This window comes from Myripristis murdjan, chromosome 23 (assembly GCF_902150065.1).
Source record: "Myripristis murdjan chromosome 23, fMyrMur1.1, whole genome shotgun sequence".
Classification (NCBI taxonomy): domain Eukaryota; kingdom Metazoa; phylum Chordata; class Actinopteri; order Holocentriformes; family Holocentridae; genus Myripristis; species Myripristis murdjan.
Window position 1 is genome coordinate 11200014 of NC_044002.1, and position 17788 is coordinate 11217801.

A 17788-nucleotide genomic window follows, 5' to 3' on the forward strand; every position below is an offset into this window, starting at 1 on the left:
GTGACTATGCTGGAGTTAAAAAAGAAAACAATATCAACAAAAAACAGTCATATCAGCTGAGAGAAAGGTTCTCTCAGGTGCTGTCATTATATCTCTTTTCCCTCCAGCACTGTGTCTTTGTTGCTTTTTTTTTTTTTTGCTCTTAACTGCACTGACCGCTGTGGTGAACAAGAAATGAAAGAGGGAGGCGGGTGTCTTCATTTTAAAGATTATCTCCATTTGCTTCAAATAGGGAGTTATGAATAAGAGAAGGGAAATGGCTGGAATTGATCTTAGTGGGGATGTTATAAGTAAGCCAAATACGTAAGCAGGCCACTCTGATAGCCAGACTGATAGATGGAGTTCTGAGGGATTTAAAAGTGCTGGCTTTATTAGGGCTTGTTATTCATTTGTGGGAAACAATAGTGGCCGGATATCACGATTAAACTTATGTCATCTGAAATATTACAAATACAACTACTTTTTATTTTCTATGAGACAAAGGTAACAGGGCTGGTTCTTTCATCTTCACCAACACATGCTCTTCTGCTCCACATTCACTCCTCATATAAGCTTAGTTATTTACTACCTCCCTTTCCTCTTCCATCAGCTAATCTCCAGCCTGTTTCATTTTTTAACCCTGCTCTACACGATATTTTTCTCCACTCCCTGGAAGCTATAGTCTGCTATTATGATCCTCCTTTCTCCCCACCTATCCCGGTCTCCCACTGTCCATCCAGCTCCTTCATGCCACCTGCTATTCTTGTGTACCTGGGCTGGCTCTCCTGTGCCAGGTTTTCTCCTCTTTGGTAAGCGTGGTCCGCTATCTGTGTGGTGGACCTCTTGACGATCTGTTTCAGCTCAGGCTCCAGTCGCTCCATGATAGCTTTGATGGTCTCTGGTATCTTCTTCAGCTTTGCTAGAGCCTGGAATAAAGAAAAATACACACATTCTATTCAAGTGAATTTGATGCTAGAATATCACCCATACAGGACATGAGGGTCAGTAAAACATGGCTGAAGCCTGGTAAGGATTAACAGCTGTGGCATACTGTCATAAACATTCATTACTGACATTTTATTTGTGGACCACCAAGTAAATGTATACATGTGAGGTCTTTATTTATGTACCTTGATAAGGATGCCCATGAATTCAGCACTGTTCTCCTCTGGGTCCACCTCAGGGAGGTCCGTCTGGTTCAGCTCCCGCACCTCCTGCTGCAGCTCACGTACTGAGGACACACATTTATGTACGCATTTTTTAGACAAATATGGTGTTCTTAAGTGCTACAGTTTTCCTAGCATACACCCAGGTCAGTACTTTCAATTATTTGTATAGATAGCACTCCAAATGTGTGTGTTTTCTTTGAAAAAGTCTGTAGACAACCTTAATAGTGTTTTTTCCCCTAAATTCAAAAGTTTCACAAACACAGATTATGAACATAAACCTAAAGGACACATCTGCTTTTTATTATTGTTACAAAATCACCCACATAGATCATAGCTTTAAATACACTCCTCCATCTCTCCTTAATACACACACCTGCAGCTATGTATCCTTCCTCCCCCCTCGCCCGCTTTTTCCATCAGACTTAGCCACATTAGCGACTAAATTGAGAGTGGCAGCATCAAGTGATGCTCTAATTTCCATCAGATGGGGCCTCCCAATTTCCCATCAAAGCACGCTAAGAGAGTTAATGTTTATGGCAAGTTAATGGACTTTGGGTGTATTTCTTCTTTTCGCTCCATTCTAACTGTAGTTTGTGTAATAATTACGACAATTACTAGCAACAAATGAGGTGCTCTAAAGCTATTAGACAAAATGGCAAGCTACACCATTGATGGAAGCTGGCTGCTGCGTCGTGACCATAGTTGCTAGCATGACGGTGTATAGGTACTTACGGCCTGGCAGTAGCTAATTGCTAGTGGGGTATTTTGCATAATGACAGGAACGCTGTGGTTTAGGATTGACTTCTAGGCCCAGTGGGTGAACTGAGTAGATGCTTAACCTGTATTAGTGTAAATTTTGTATTTGTTTGTGCATGTGTGTGTCAGTGTACTGGGCAACAGAGGGACAGGTTACGTAGCTGGCTAACGAGCTGCTCTGAGTGAAAAAGCATGTGGTTTGTGGGAGTAGTGCACACCTGGTTTAGCATAGATGGGTAAGCATGAAAAAATAGAGAAGCAGATACAGGGATTATGAGAGGTTTGCAGTAGTGGACTAAAGATAGAGAAAGAGGAAGTGAGATTGAAGAAAGGACAGGAAGAGGTATATACATAGGGATAAGGAGGTATGAAGAGTTGTGGGGAGAAAAAGAGCTAAGGATTAGAGGTGGAGATAGAGCACCAGGCTTGTAGCTATTAGGGGCCTAGGAATTATTTGTGGAATCACACTAAACCTATATCTATCCCAGATGAAGACTTGGAAGATACCAGTAGTGATAAATCTTCTTACACACAGTTTCAGCAAGTGTTTTCTGTTTTCTGACATTTTGATCTCCAAATTGAACCATGTTGTAGTTCACATCACTCCTAATTTACACAATAGCAAATAAGCTATCGAGGATCACCTGTGCCATAATCTCAGAGGAGCATTTATGTGTTTGAAAAGATGGTACAAGATCTAAATGTAAAACTAGTGATCACATAATATTTCAAGAGACACTGAGTGCTCCAAATGGTTGCTTGGTGTCGACGAATCTCAAAACGAGATGATGAGCAGCTAACTTAGAAAGTAAAGAATGGCTGGTGCAGATAAGTGGCATACTTAATGTAAAAACTCAGAACCAACAAGGGAAAAATCAGGTTATTGCAGGATGAACTTTTTTCATTATCTTCTTGTTTGTGTTCCCCTGTGCTCTGCCTGAAAGGAATGTGATGCTGACTGTACGCCCGTACAGCCAAAAGAGAATTCAGACATTGGATGCAGTTACATCTGCATTATCAGCCCCCGTTAAGCGCCAGTAACACTGTGAGCATAATGAATGCTGTTCCCCTGCTGTGATGACAGAGATGCAGGGTGACTAATGGTACAGATAGGGGGGATAAGATGATTATGATGTTAGTGAGGAAAATGTATATTATGATCATAGTTTAATGATGTTATGATGTACTGTATGTTAGCAGAAGAAAGTATGCACTAGTTTGTCAGCGTGAATTTATGTGTGTAAAGGGGAATCAATGATATGTTTACCCGTCTGTTTAAAAGTTTGTACTATCAGCAGTTTCTGTGTACATTTGGTGATTTACCACGCTATGTGTATGTGTGTGTGTGTGTGTGTGTGTGTAGGTTTGGTGATACACAGCTATAATGACATGCTAATGGATGTAATGGCAGAAGCCAGAGTGATGCTAATGACTTCATTATCACTATGAACTTCAGCACTGTGAAAATAAAATTGTGAACTAAAATAGACACACTTTCAGTTATCCAAAGAGACCAGCAAAAGCACTGTGTTGGTGTGTGCACATTTGTAGGCGTACCTCTATAATACTCTATAATATGTATGCAACGTTAGTGGGGAAAAAACTGTGTAAATCTTACGGTTATTCAGAGGATGCTCTTGTATAACTCTCAGACCTGCAAACTTCTCCTTTCATCCATTTTCATCTTCTGCTGCTTTCTGCAAACCACCACCCATCTCTTTTTCTACCAATCTTTCCCTCTTCCTCAGCTGTATAACACATTTTTAGGACCTTACCGCTGCCAGAGCCAGGGGTACTGAACTGGGACGAGTCCAAGAGTTTGCGTGGGGTTGACAGACTGCTGACATCCAGCACAGGCATATGAGACGTGTCTTTGGCTGTGGAGCTGCAGAAGAAAACATCAGACCAGGAGACAATGTTTATCAAGTTAAAACAGCAAAGACATTATATGATTATTATCACTCTACTGTGTCAAGTTTAAAAAAATAGTATAATATCATCATGACTTGACTGCAACAGGAAAGACACTGAATTAGAGGAACTGTCTCAAAGTCTGGTGGAGGAGCCACTTCTGGAGATATACAAGTTTAGTATGCACTAAAAGAACATCTCAACCTTACAGTAAATGTTCCCAATAACCTGCCATTCTCTAACAAAACCAATCCACAACTACAACAGGCCTTGCATCCCTGGGTGGGAATGGTGCTGCTTTCCAATGAGCCATTTATCAAGCCTTAAGCTGGACGTGATAGCAATCCAGGCCCTTTAAGCTGGGCGGTATAAACACAGTGTGCCTGCTAAGTGAGCGGAGCGTATGGAGGCTGGCTTGTTGTTAGAGGCGACCCAATACAGAGGGGCCAGGACCTGTCACTCGCTGACCCTCAGTAATAAATCACTGTATCTCACCAAGCTACCGCCACCATAATTACTGCAATACACACATACACACACACACACACACACACACACACACACACACACACACACACACACACACAGAGGCACACGCATAGATGAGTAAGTACAAACACACACAAAGGAGCTCACATACAAATTCACACACACACACACACACACACAGAGGCACACGCATAGGTGAACAAACACGCACAAAGGAGCTCACACACACACACACACACACACACACACACATACACACGTAGGCTGTGTGCCTCATATTATACACAACAGCAACAACAATAGTTTGAGGCCAGGGGGCTGCATTAAACATAATGTGTTATATGGCTGCTTCGTGGAACTGAGGAGCTGGCATGATACTGGTTGCCAGGCCATGTGTCATTCAGGCAAAGCTTAAGTTACTATCCCCATGGCTGCAAAACCTACATTAGCATTCAAAACATCATTGGTGCCATGCAGAAACTGTGAATCTCCAATTTTGGCATTTTGTTTATTTACTGGCAGTAACTGGCGACTGACACTGCCTCCCATGTGTAAAAAATGCTTTTTGCCCCTACGGACATACAAATGTGTATATGGGATGGTGATGTTGTTGGCACAGATCATCACTATCTCTGTTTTTCTCCCTGTTTCCTATGAATGATTTAGTGTTGTTTGCTTCTCCACAGTAAATAGTGTAAACATTATTCCTCAATCTCGTTGGAAGTTGGAAGCGCACAGTGCAATCATGACAAAAGCAGAGCGACAAGTAATGCAAGGTCTAATTGTTTTTGTCAGTAATTGGCTTGTTTTTCTATACTGTAAATAATGGGCTAGTTGCACTTAGTCGTCCCAGCCATGGTACAACTTATAATGAAGACACATCTACACAGTGTAAACTTTTCAAAGAGGGAAATTGTTCTTTCAAGACCACACTATTTCTGCTGACTACATTATAGGCCAAACTGAAGTTACTGTAACCCTTTGAGCATTCCACGTTTTTCCTCAACCTCACCCTCATACTTTTCCCTGTTTTTCTCTTGCTCTAAAACACTGAACACTTTGACAAGCATACATCTCAGTTATGGAAAACCAGTGAGGGCATTAAATTAATGCCCAAATCCCCTACCCAAACCTTAACTTCCAGCTAACTCTAATTCTAACCCCAATCCCTTATTCTTAAAGGGAAATCCTCTCATAATGATGCTACATTTTCTATCTTTGTGGGGATATTTGGAACCATCCAGATCATAAAAACATAATCTAACACACATCCCCATAACCCCTTACCCCAGCTGACGAGCAGCATTTTTTTCTTTGTTCTTGTGCCCCAGGCGGCTTGTAGACTTTATGTAGAGGTGTCGGTGCAGCTCATCGATGAGCACCAGGTGGATGTTGAGTTTCTTGCTGTGGAGCTCCAGGCGCAGGTCTCCCAGCCCCTCCACCTGCAGCAGGGGGCCCTCCAAGGAATCCACAGCTGACACCTGCACAAGGACAAACCAGAGTTAGCTACTGAATCAGGTCTAAAAACTAACATTGATTATTCATAGCGGTGACTATCCAACCTCATTTCTTTTGGCCAATTTGGCAGGTGTGCACCAATTGCTAAAGTAGACCTGAATACATTCATGAAGACCAAAAGTACTCTACAAGGACCGCACCGTCAACAACTTCAAGCTCATTTATTTTATACAGCCCTTCATCATAAACAAGGACTTTACAAAAAATTAGCCTACCAAAAATTAATTAGTGATCAGTAAGTCAAATGAGAAAAAAAATGGGAGAAAAAAAACAAACAAACACATGACACACAATAGCAAGATGACAGCAGGGCTACCTATCCTATTTAACCTTGAATACCGTGACACCATCAACTTGAGACCCTCTACAGAATCCAAAGGAAAAACTCGGGTGAGAATTCACACTAGTCAACAAACTTGACTGAAAAGTACATTTGCTTATTGTTCACCATTATTTTACTGTGTTAAATGAAACCACTGACTTCACTTAAATTAATTTCTCCCCTCATTCTGAACAGATGTTAGACACAATACATACAATATACTAATAAAAACAACAACAAACAGTGAGGGTTTTCAGCAATTCTTCATATTTATTTTTTATGACACCTCTATCTCTAACCCTATTAAAACCTTGGGCGAACTGAGATGAGCAACCATCAAAGTTACTGTAAAACCCCTTCATTTCAGACGGCTAATGATGTTTTCTTAATAGATTTTACAAGTACCCTTACATTGTATTATCTATGCAATCACTTTAAATCATAGCTATATTTATTCTATGATTTCCTTGTGAGCCACTTTCTTTATCTTTACTGTTCCTGTCTTTCTCGTTCCCTCCTTCCTTCCTTCCTTCCTTGCCTCTATTTCTCAGTTTTCATCAAAGCAGCTGTAGCAGTGGTGGTATGTTTGTATTTAATAAATTTTCATGCCACCAAATGACTGTGTACAAGTGCGTGTGCACAAGTGCGTATGTTTGGATGTGAGCATGTGTGCAACTCCAGGGTACTAATGGCTGGATGACAGCACTGTGGAGAATGTGTGCATGACCAGGGCAGGCAAGAAAGGAGCGGGTAGCGGGGAGGAAGAAGCTGGGCAGGGGGCATGGGTCAAGTGTGTGTTGATGCAAATGAGAGCCACATTAGCGGAAAGATGTGCTAATGTGCTGCGTGATCAACCCCCATCGCCTTAATAGAATAACTCGGCATGCCTGCATGGCTCTGTGAGAGAGAGGGAAAGAGAGAGAGAGAGAGAGAAAACATGAGAGAGGACACCATGGGTTTCTCAATAAAGGCCAAGATGTGTCCATGCATGATTACAATTATGTGTGTGTGAGTGGATGACTGTATATCACTCAAAGCTTTGTGTTTGTGTGCATGTGAGGGAGAGAGAAAGCATATCTCATTACCACCAGGCTGGGATGACAGAAGCAGACTGGTTAACATCATTAGGGGGCCCAGCCTGTCAGCCTAATCAAGGATATGAAGCCTCAAGTGAATTAACATGGGAGAGAGAGGGATGGACGTAAAGAGGAGAGGAGAGTGTCGTCTCTGACCAACCCCATGGGGCCTACGGTCAACAGGAGACAGACAGCATAGTCTGAATTGTATTTGTCAACTCAGGGAGACAAGACAGACAGAAACTGGGAGACAGTAAGAGACTAAGAAAGTTTGCATGCTCCTGGCTTGATGCAAGGTGAAATAATTAGAAAGATTTCTTGTGTAAAGGTATCATACTGTGTTACAATTTGCATTCTCATATAAGAGTATACAAATATACTGCATGCACAACATACACATAGCATGGGATCCACCTGTACATTTTAATCAGAATTTAATCATCTTTTGTTCACTTTATTATACTTCACTTTTACTGATAGCAACAGATGTTTTTGTTTCTCTATATCCTCTGGCAAAATAGATGTATGCAGAAAGAAAGATAGAAAGAAAGAAAGAAAGAAAGAAAGAAAGAAAGAAAAAGAATATGACATAAAGTAGGGAACAAATAGAAGGAGAGAAGAAGCAATGATAGCAGCAGAGGGGAGGACAGAGGGAGCGTGTGAAAGCCAGGGAGACGTTAATCTGACAGATGAGTGCAGTAATGAGTGACAGCATGATGGGAATAAACACATCAGGGAGTCTCACAGGAGTTACACAGACAGACACAGAGAGAGAGAGAGAGAGAGAGAGAGAGAGAGAGAGAGAGAGAGAGAGAGAGAGAAATGATTCACTGACAATATGAGCTTCCAATAAGTTTTGTACACTGTGAAAATAATATTCAGCCTACAAATCAGATTTTCCTTAAAACTAGTTTAAAAAAGAACTGCAAGTGGGATGAGATTACTCTTTTTGAAGCTTGGAGACTTTTTGGGCCATTGTTGTCACTGTGGTGGGACAATCAATTTCATTATATGGACGCTGGATATCAACTTAAAAATGCATTATTCACCAAAGATTCAGAAAATTTGGCCCATCAATGTCCGAGATATTGAGTATGAAGCTTGGGGCCCTGTTGGCCTGGTGGTGGTGGTGCTGTGGTGGGCCCAGTGACAAAATCCATTATATCCCCAAGTTTGGTCCAAAACAAGCCAGCAGAGGCTTAGAAATTGTGTGTGACAAAGTCCAAGACATAGTCCATTCCCTGAACAATTTTTTAAGTAACTGACTTTTATCAATCAACTCAATGATGTATCCATGAACTGCATAAATACACCACCAAAGTAAAATGAATGCATCAAATAGCATTTCCCAGTGCAGAGTCATAAAAATGTCCATAACACTAAGTGTGCTTGTTTCATACCAATGGAACTGCACTATTCTGACCAAGCGTAGCCCATTTCTAGTTAGCAAGACAGAGGCACACAGTCCAACTGACTTTGAACTTTCTACAACCTTCCAAAGCTTACTGTACTGATTGAGTACAGGTTGAGTGAAGTTCAGTTTCTTTCCACCTCCACAAAGAGGACTCTTCATGGTCCTTTGGGCACCCCATCATCCCTCTTTTTTCCTCCTCCTCAGATAACCCCATTCGAGCAAACTAATTATTACCAAAGTCTGAGGGAAGATGTGTGGGAGTGAGGAATAAAGATAGAGAGAGAGAAAGAAGGACAGACAGAGAGAGAAAGAGAGGGAGAAAGAGGGGAAGAAAGAGAGAGTAAAGGAACAGAGAGATCACACAGGCTGGTCGTTTAGTCCTTGGTGCCATCCACTGGCCCTCCTGCTGAGCATACTGCAAAACACACATCAAACGAACAGAAATACACACGCACACACTCTCTCACACACCTGCAGAGACCTCTTAGCCACTTTGATGAAGTTTGCTTGAAGGAAAAGAGTTGTGTCCACTGAACTGTTCAAGGCTAGAAAGGGATTCTTTCCAGGGATGAGAGGCATCAAGGAACCAATCTAAGCGGCAAACACTTCATAAACACTGGTGTTTATGTGTATAGACTGTGCAGAGCCTGGGCTTCACAAGCGCTCTCTTCGAGCTGCCTCATATTCATTTGCATTTGTTTAAAAAATTTTCCCATGACGTAAAATACTGTTCAGGCAAACCGTTCCTCTTTTACTTATTTCCCTCAAACCTTATTTACCTCATGAAGAACATGCTTCTGAATTCAAGGTCCATGCAGCCATATGTTGCATAACATATTTCAAAGGGTCTCTCATTCTCTCCCCATCAGCCCACTCACCAGCATGTCTGTAGCGTGGAGGTAGTGCTTGCTCGCCATACAGGCCTCCAGCCTTTGAGGCACCTGCTTGATGCTCTCGATTTCATCCAGCAGCTGGAGGACGTGCTTGTGCTCGATGCCCTCTATCCACAGCTTCCTTAGCTCGTCCCTCTTGCAATGGAGCAGCATCTTACAGGACAGCAGGTTCTCCTTCACCTGGGGCAAAAGAGGAGATGACATCCTACAAGTGAGATGTCACACAGAAGCCCTTGTCCAGTAACCAGCTTGTTGCTAATAGTACTAAATTAATGCAAAAGACGTACTGATTGTGGTTACTGCTGTTGCTAAGAGACTCTTGAAAACCCATCTGCAGCACAGTGCTGCTCTGATAAAAGCTGAATTATAAAATGAACAGTTTCTGTTCTTACTTGTGACTGGATGAATCAAATTCTGAGCCATTGTAGAATACTAAATATCTACCACATAACTATTCATTTAAATATTTAAGCGTTAATGTTGATTTATACCAGTTACTCTACTGTTACTGTCACAGCTGCTGATATTTCAAGCTCTTAAAATAGACAAGCTGGTCCAACTGCTTTGATCTGTTCCGGGGTAGATCTGCCCCCCCACCTTGCTGACACACACACACATAGCCAGGCTGATGCTGGCTTTGTGTGGCAGCTAGTCTAATGTTAGAAGGATAACCTACACACACATATTTCAGGCTATGGAAGGTGAAAACTTGTTCACTCAGTCTGGAATAGCATTATCGTGGCAAATTAGCCGCATTTTTGAAGCTAACGCATTTTACTTTTGTCATTCGGATAACAAACATATGTTATGTGTAGCTATGTCAAAATCACTTGACCAACCCCCAAACAAAAAAAAAAAGTCACAAAAATGAGCAATGCAGCGAGACAAACAGTTAATTCAGGACCTACGTTGTAGCTAAGTCTGCCATTTCAACACATTTTCGAAGTAAACCTCAGAGATAAACTAATCTAAATAATCCAACAGAAGCTTTGTGCGAGTTAAATCCACTGTTTCCATCGCAAAACACACTTTTTCCTTTGCTTTTGGTTAAACACTTCAACCGGTGGCTGACACTGGCTAACAATGGTTCATTAGCTATGCTATTTCTGCATGCAGTTTTTGTGTTTACAGAGTCTGTATTGATGACACCATCTAGTGGTCAAAATCACAGACTGCACCTTTTTCAACAAGGTGGAGTCAGTCAGTCACTCAGTCCATTACATCCTAAGATCAAGAGCCAGTGCACTTAAGAAACAAGAATAAGAGTACCAATCCACGCTGGCAATTTAAATATTTGACTGGGGGGTAAATTTTGACTGAACAAGTTGTGTGCTTAAAACTTAAAACAGTAATTTCAGAACAGCTACCTGACTAAACCACACTTCGCATCTGCTTTGAAATCACTGCAGAGAATGGCCTCTCCCTGTGTATCATTTATCATTTACTACCATTTTACACTCCCTCCTATTAACATTCTGACTGCTAAAGCAATGCAAAGCTCCCAGCACTGTCAGGACCATGCCATGCTGCATCCTTCCCAATGAAAACCACTGCAATAGACACGCAGCCAAAAGGTGTCATCTACCCCCATCTGGCACTTGCAACAAAAATAACAGGATATTTCTAGGTTCTCTTTCACCTGGGAGGGAAATAATTTCTAAATGGTGACATATGGCAATGGGTGACAAAACTAAAAATAGCACTTGAGAGAAAATAACATCTTATCAATGTCTTTATGTGGAGAGACTCTCTGAAATACAGACTCAAAAAGGGGAAAGTGATCTTGTCCCAAACCTCATTATAACACTATGGCTTTGGCTCAGCTGGCTGGTGTGGTAGGAGTTAATGAGAATTAACAAATTTACAATTCACAGTGGTATTCAAATGCTTGAAGAAAACAAATAAACACAAGCAGTCCTCAGAGATGAGGTTGACATTACACTGCTGTATAATCCTCTGACAGGCTCTCCCAATAGCTCTTTTGGTGACAGAAGTGTCAAATACAGTGGTGTCGTCACATACACAGACACACACAGGCATACTTACTCACTCCAGAGTAATCAACCAAGCCCTCACTTGTATTCAAATTTCTGACAGTGTTTTTAGTGATTAACTTCAGAATAAAATCACTCCATCTTCTGTATAAATATGTATTATCATTCAATCCGTGTGGGTGAGTATGTGTGTGTGTGAGTAAGACTGATTTTTGTTTGATTTCTGAGTGGATTTGATTACTTTCACCCTCTGTGACCACTGCTTGCAATCCAGGCCTGAATGATTAAATCAAAAATGTATCCAGGTAATAAAAAGCATTGGGATTGACAGTCTTTTGCCATATCTGCAACAACCTGTGTTAGGGAGGGAGCAAAAGGCTGCCTCAAAATGTGTCATCATTTAACAAGTACGACAGACTTACTTTCAAGACTGATTGAGTATAAGATGGCCATGTAAAAAACAAAGAAGTAACAGGCCTGATTTGACAGAAACCATATGAGATTTCTTCATCATTTTACAGACTTTGTGTGTCGACGTAAGACACAGAAAAATTTATTATTAAAATCTACTAGTTTTTCCACACATAATTCCATGGCAGAGCAAAGGATTCTGACACAGCTTTTGAGTGCCAAGAAGGCAGAGGTTACTTTTCTTCTTGAATTACTATAATTTTGTCAGCTAAGTCAGTGATTTACTCATGAAACATAACAAGGACTCAAAACAGAGACAAGGTTCCCTTTCAACGAATGAAAAGCTTTTTGATTTGTTTTTAATCATGCAGTTCGGTATATTTGTTTTGAAATCCATCTAATGCAGTGTCGTATGAAATCCAGTAAGAGTTTCTAAAAGCATTCAAGATTCAACCCAGTGTCCAGTGTTTGTGTATGCACAGTATGTTTGTGTCTCTCTCTGCTACCTGTTTGATCTTGTTGCGGGAGCTTGTGATGCGCTCGGTGATGCTCTGGTAGGTCCGGATTGCTGTGGTGAGTTCAGCATAGTGCTGGACAATCTGCTCATCCAAGTCCCTGTCACATTTCTCAAAAGCCTCCTCAAGACGCCCCTTCTCTGTCTCCCTGTCCTGCACATCATCGCTGTTGGACAAAGTCCTGGGTTACAGAGAGAGGGAGAGTAACAGTGAAAGGGAGAGAGAGAGGGAAGAAAAGTTGTGATGTCAAGAATCTGAACTCAGCATCAACACTGTAACGGTGGAGAGCTGGGACCACAAGTAAGGAAAAAAAACATCACTGCAATAATCACCCTGCTTTCAAGTGCCCCCAGAAAAACCCTAATTATAAGTCGAGTACAAGTGGGAGCTTAAGATGAGTACTTGAAGGCAGCATATGGTGAAGAAAATGTGGTAATGAAAAGGGTGCAAGGCAATAATACCGACAATCACCATGACTGGGCAATGTGGAAATGTAAGTTTATGTTGTATATTGCAGCATAAGGGTCAAACAACAGAAGCAGGTTATTAAAAAGGTAGGAGGAGTAATGTCAATTATAGCATCGGGACATTTACACCAAACTCTGTCACTGCCAAATATTCCACAAAGAGACACAAATGAGGCAGCAGATCCTCATTTGACATGCTTTTGTTGTCCTTACATTTTCTCTCTAGTCTAGAATAAGCCGTGAATGAAATAATGGTGAAGTAATGGTGAAATTAAACTGGAGCACCCTACAGGACCCCTGGGGTACCCCACTTTGGGAATTACAGATATACGCTATTATAATATCTGCTTGGCAGGAAGGTAAGGAAGGTTTTAGACTAACTAATCCATGATATCTGTCACACCCGTTATGTCAACTCGCGTTAGCTAACTTTTACGATAAAACAGTCAGTAGCAACCTTTTTCTACCCTTCGGGACAAAATGAAACTGCTGCCATGCTTAAGCGATGTACAACACCCAATATCAAACAAATGTCAAACTAGAGTGCTGTCTATTTTTTCAGTATTACTCATGATACAGAAAGGATGTAACATTAGCTTTAGCATAAGAGCTAGCTGGAAAGCCCTATCTGAGAGCAAATACAAGCCCAGCTAAACAACTGTCGAAAGTTTCACCGCCGCTATGAACAATAAACAATAACTGTGACAGTCCTTACCTTATAACAGAGATGAGCAGACCGGAAGGGTCTTTGCTTTTGCTAACAGCACTCCTGTATCTCCCTGTATCAGCTGCCATTTTTCCAGCTGCTGCACTAAACAGGAAGACAAACGCGCGAGGTGCACAGAGCGCTGCTGGGAGTTGTAGTTCAATAAGAAACCGAGCACAGTGGAGGAAGCCCGTAGATCAGTAGTATTGTTGAGCGTTTCAGACCATGGATCTTACCTTTCAGATCGCAGACATTTGCGGCCAATTAAATAAAAATGTGCTTTTTTTCTTTGCCTTCTTTTGAGTCGCCATTTCTAGCTTTTGCAAAAGCTTTCTTATTCAAATAGGCCTACTTCAATTATTCAAGTCAATGACTGGCTACAGTTAAATAATATAGAGATAACAGGTGCAGGACAAAATGCAACAGGACCTCCCTCGATCCTCACATATAGTGGAGATTGTAATAATAACCACCACAAATAAAATCAAGATTAAATACTGAAAAAAGGTTCCAGTGTAGTTATATTAGCAAAAAGTACAACAAGAGTGACATAAATGGCGAAAGAGACCTTAATGACAGATTGATGCCTAATAGTAATCTGTTGTATTAGTGTCCACATACAGATGGGGGGTTCATGTGTGCCTGTGTGTGTTCATGTGTGAGGGTGGGAGTTTTCTTTTAGGGCTGGTAGAAAGTGTTGATTTGTTAGTAGGAAGAAACTGTGGGAAAACCTCCGGAGATGAATCTGTAGAATTAGACCAGGACCTCTGACAAACTGAGCAGCCAAAGTTGATGCAGGAGGAATATCCTGCGTAAGGCCTTGAGATTACAGGGCAAGCCTTCTCATCCCATTCAACAATGTTGCAGATGGTAGCAAGTAGCAACCATCACTGGACCTGGGATGTGGCTTGTCTGACACTTGCAGGATTCATATAGCTGACTATAAGCCCTTGAACTTTCATATGCAGGTGTTCACACAAACAGTTCAATAATAGATAAGCTATGCAAAGCGGGAAGAATCGTCTGTTGAATTGCTTGAGAAATTCAAACACTTGAGTTATGAAATTTTAATCTGCTCATTTCAAATCATTTTAAGCCATTTATTATTAATCAGTCCATTCATAGATTGAATTCATATTTCCTATTGATAACGTACTTTGGATGATGAATTACTCCATGGTACCCAGTCAGCCTGTTGTGCATAATATCAAGGATTTTTAACCAGGGCCATTGATCAGAGTCACTATGGAGGGTGGTGTTGGTGGTGAAAGTGATGATTAAGATGATGAAGAGGAGAAGGAGGATGAGGATGGAGGGGTGAACAATTAATATTTAATATGAGTGCAATAATCAGAGTTATTGATAAAGGTGAGAGTGGTGGTGGTGGTGTCATGAAGGAATGTACACAATTATATCACTCCGCATGTATTAATACTATCTTAATTCAAGTGATTTTGCAAATTGATTTTTTACAGGAATAGTTTGCATACAATAGAAATACTGCGATAGGAAAACCACACTGTTTCACTGTAACACTTTCAATCTGATCCTCGAGAGACTGATAATAGAAAGGTTGAGCAGAGAAGAAAGGAGAGAGACAGTGTGTGTCAGCGAGTTAATGGCCTCCCCCATTTAGAACATATAGTGCTGCATTTGGCAGAGCTCTCCTGTGCTGTATCTCTGACAATCTCTGCTGTACCAAAGAGAATGGGAGAGGGCATTGATTTTGGAGCGAAGGGGTCGATTCCCAGCAGCCTGGGCCCTGATTGATGCGCTGGTGGACTGACGAGATAACATTGTGGGCGATCTTTGTATCCCCTCCAAAAAAAGAAACAATCACTGTGTCATGCAGGAGCCACTTTTTTCTTTTGAAGGAACCTAGCTTCCCAGGGCCAAGTTTAATTTCGAAGTTCTTATCACCTTGCCCTGCAGAAAATATCCCATCAGTCCAGCTAATCTAGTGGGCTTCCTCTCTCCAATAACACAGCGCCAAGGTTATTTCTTCTAACTGGATGTGTGTTTGGACACTTAATGATTGTTTTGACTGACTGACCTGTGTGGTTCAAAAACAAGGGCAATATAGCCTGTGTGGGATGTGCGCTTATGATCTGTTAATTTATAGATCTAAATGCAAATGATGCATCTTTGGTGCTCAGTGGCTCTCTCTTCTTCCATTACTCTATGTCCTTTGTCTCATTTGTAATAAAATAACAAATAAATGTTGCTGATACACAGTAGTGATATATGTATTTCAGGTGAGTGGCCTGTTCAGGCTCCTTTAAAACACAAAAAAGTGTGTTCTCCTCCACTTCCATTGTTCATCTTGAATTATGGAGCAACCACCTTGCAATAAACAACCTAATTTGTTTAAGCTTCAATAGATAGTTACAGTATCTGGGTTTTGGAGGAACAGTGGATTAAACTGGATTACAATAAGAGGAGCTCTGCATTTTCAAAAGCATATATTTAAGTAGGTGCTTCAGCACAAATATGGTTCTGGTGTCAAGTGCAGCTCATATCCTATGCCAATGGCAAATTTAAGATTGTATTTTGCCATGTTTGGTTTCTAATTAACTAATTAGTCACTGATAACTCACAGTACAGTAAAAACTATAGTACATATTCTAAGTGAGCTGAGGTGGATGTTGAACAAACAGAAAAATAAAAATATTGCATAAATATTGTATATTTTTCCCAATTTCCATGTAAATACCTAGGAAGCAAGAAAATGTTATCCGCTGGTAATTGAATTAAAGAGAAAATACTTTCTCCCTAGTATGTGTGACGGGAGCAGGATAATCATAGTGTCTGTTCTATGCACAGTGCTTTTGTTCACATTATATGGAATGGATTTATAATTTAACTTGAATATAATATAACTTGTATATCTCCAGTGAACATACACCTACATCTGCTGCGGCAGATGACCTGGCCTTCACAGTCACCGGACCTGAACCCAATCGAGATGGTTTGGGGTGAGCTGGACCGCAGAGTGAAGGCAAAGGGGCCAACAAGTGCTAAACACCTCTGGGAACTCCTTCAAGACTGTTGGAAAACCATTTCAGGTGACTACCTCTTGAAGCTCATCCAGAGAATGCCAAGAGTGTGCAAAGCAGTAATCAGAGCAAAGGGTGGCTATTTTGAAGAAACTAGAATATAAAACATGTTTTCAGTTATTTCACCTTTTTTTGTTAAGTACATAACTCCACATGTGTTCATTCATAGTTTTGATGCCTTCAGTGAGACTCTACAATGTAAATAGTCATGAAAATAAAGAAAACGCATTGAATGAGAAGGTGTGTCCAAACTTTTGGCCTGTACTGTATGTGATATTGACATTGAAATGAAGCACTTCAAAACAAGATCTTATTATTTAGAGGTTTCATCCCAATATGTAACTGTATTTCCGTTTTGAGAGAGAAATGTTTGATTAAACTGATTTTACTGATGTACAGGACTTCTGTTTCAGAAATGTAAGAAAGTAGTGGGGTCAGATGAAAATGTCAGGCTCCTCGAGGGGAATTCATGTCAGAAATCAGCAGATCAAGAATAAGATACACAGAAGATCAATTGAAGTTAAGAGGATAAGCAAAATACTTGGATTGCCACCAAGAATCCTACAGGTGCAAGGATATCACCAGCAACCCAAATCACATGATTATACAGTCCAGTGCAAGGGCATGCAGGGTGTGCTAAAGAAAGAGTGTTAACATGCATCATTAACTTCATTTCAGACACCCATATGGCATCTGACCGCAGTGTGACTATGTAAAAGGGAAACTGCACAAACAGGACAAACGAGTGTTCTTTTACCCTTATTCACATCTTCAGCCATTGTGGGGAATATTACAGTCACAATGGTCAGTATCATGGCAGTCATGAGATAGTTCTAGCAATATTTCATGGATGTCATAAACAACGAGCAGGGCTACTTTTCACAATCTGCCGTTCAATCACTTCTCTATTCTATAAGGACTGCATACAGTTGAGCCTGAGGCTTTTCTGGGAGTGCCCTCGGGGCACTGCTGCACATGATAATTTTTTATTATGTAATCACAACAGACAGCCTTGCAGAGGTAAGAAATTCCCCTTGGGAAAATTGCCTTCCTACTGTTTATGGGAATTGATATTGATGTGGCCTCACTGAAAACATTTGAATACCTATAAA

General features: G+C 40.9%; 1 protein-coding gene across 1 annotated transcript in view; it reads right to left on the reverse strand.

The window, feature by feature from the left end:
- Nucleotides 1-13755, reverse strand: part of exoc4 (exocyst complex component 4) — a 137285-nt gene extending 123530 nt beyond the window's left edge. The window contains exons 1-7 of the mRNA XM_030045766.1: nucleotides 13630-13755; nucleotides 12439-12628; nucleotides 9513-9707; nucleotides 5592-5785; nucleotides 3680-3789; nucleotides 1110-1210; nucleotides 751-905 (exon numbers count right to left, since the gene is read on the reverse strand). Of these exons, the coding sequence (XP_029901626.1) occupies nucleotides 751-905; nucleotides 1110-1210; nucleotides 3680-3789; nucleotides 5592-5785; nucleotides 9513-9707; nucleotides 12439-12628; nucleotides 13630-13709 (1025 nt within the window). The 5' untranslated portion in view covers nucleotides 13710-13755. The remainder of the gene's footprint in view (nucleotides 1-750; nucleotides 906-1109; nucleotides 1211-3679; nucleotides 3790-5591; nucleotides 5786-9512; nucleotides 9708-12438; nucleotides 12629-13629) is intronic.
- Between the last annotated feature and the right edge of the window lie 4033 nt (nucleotides 13756-17788).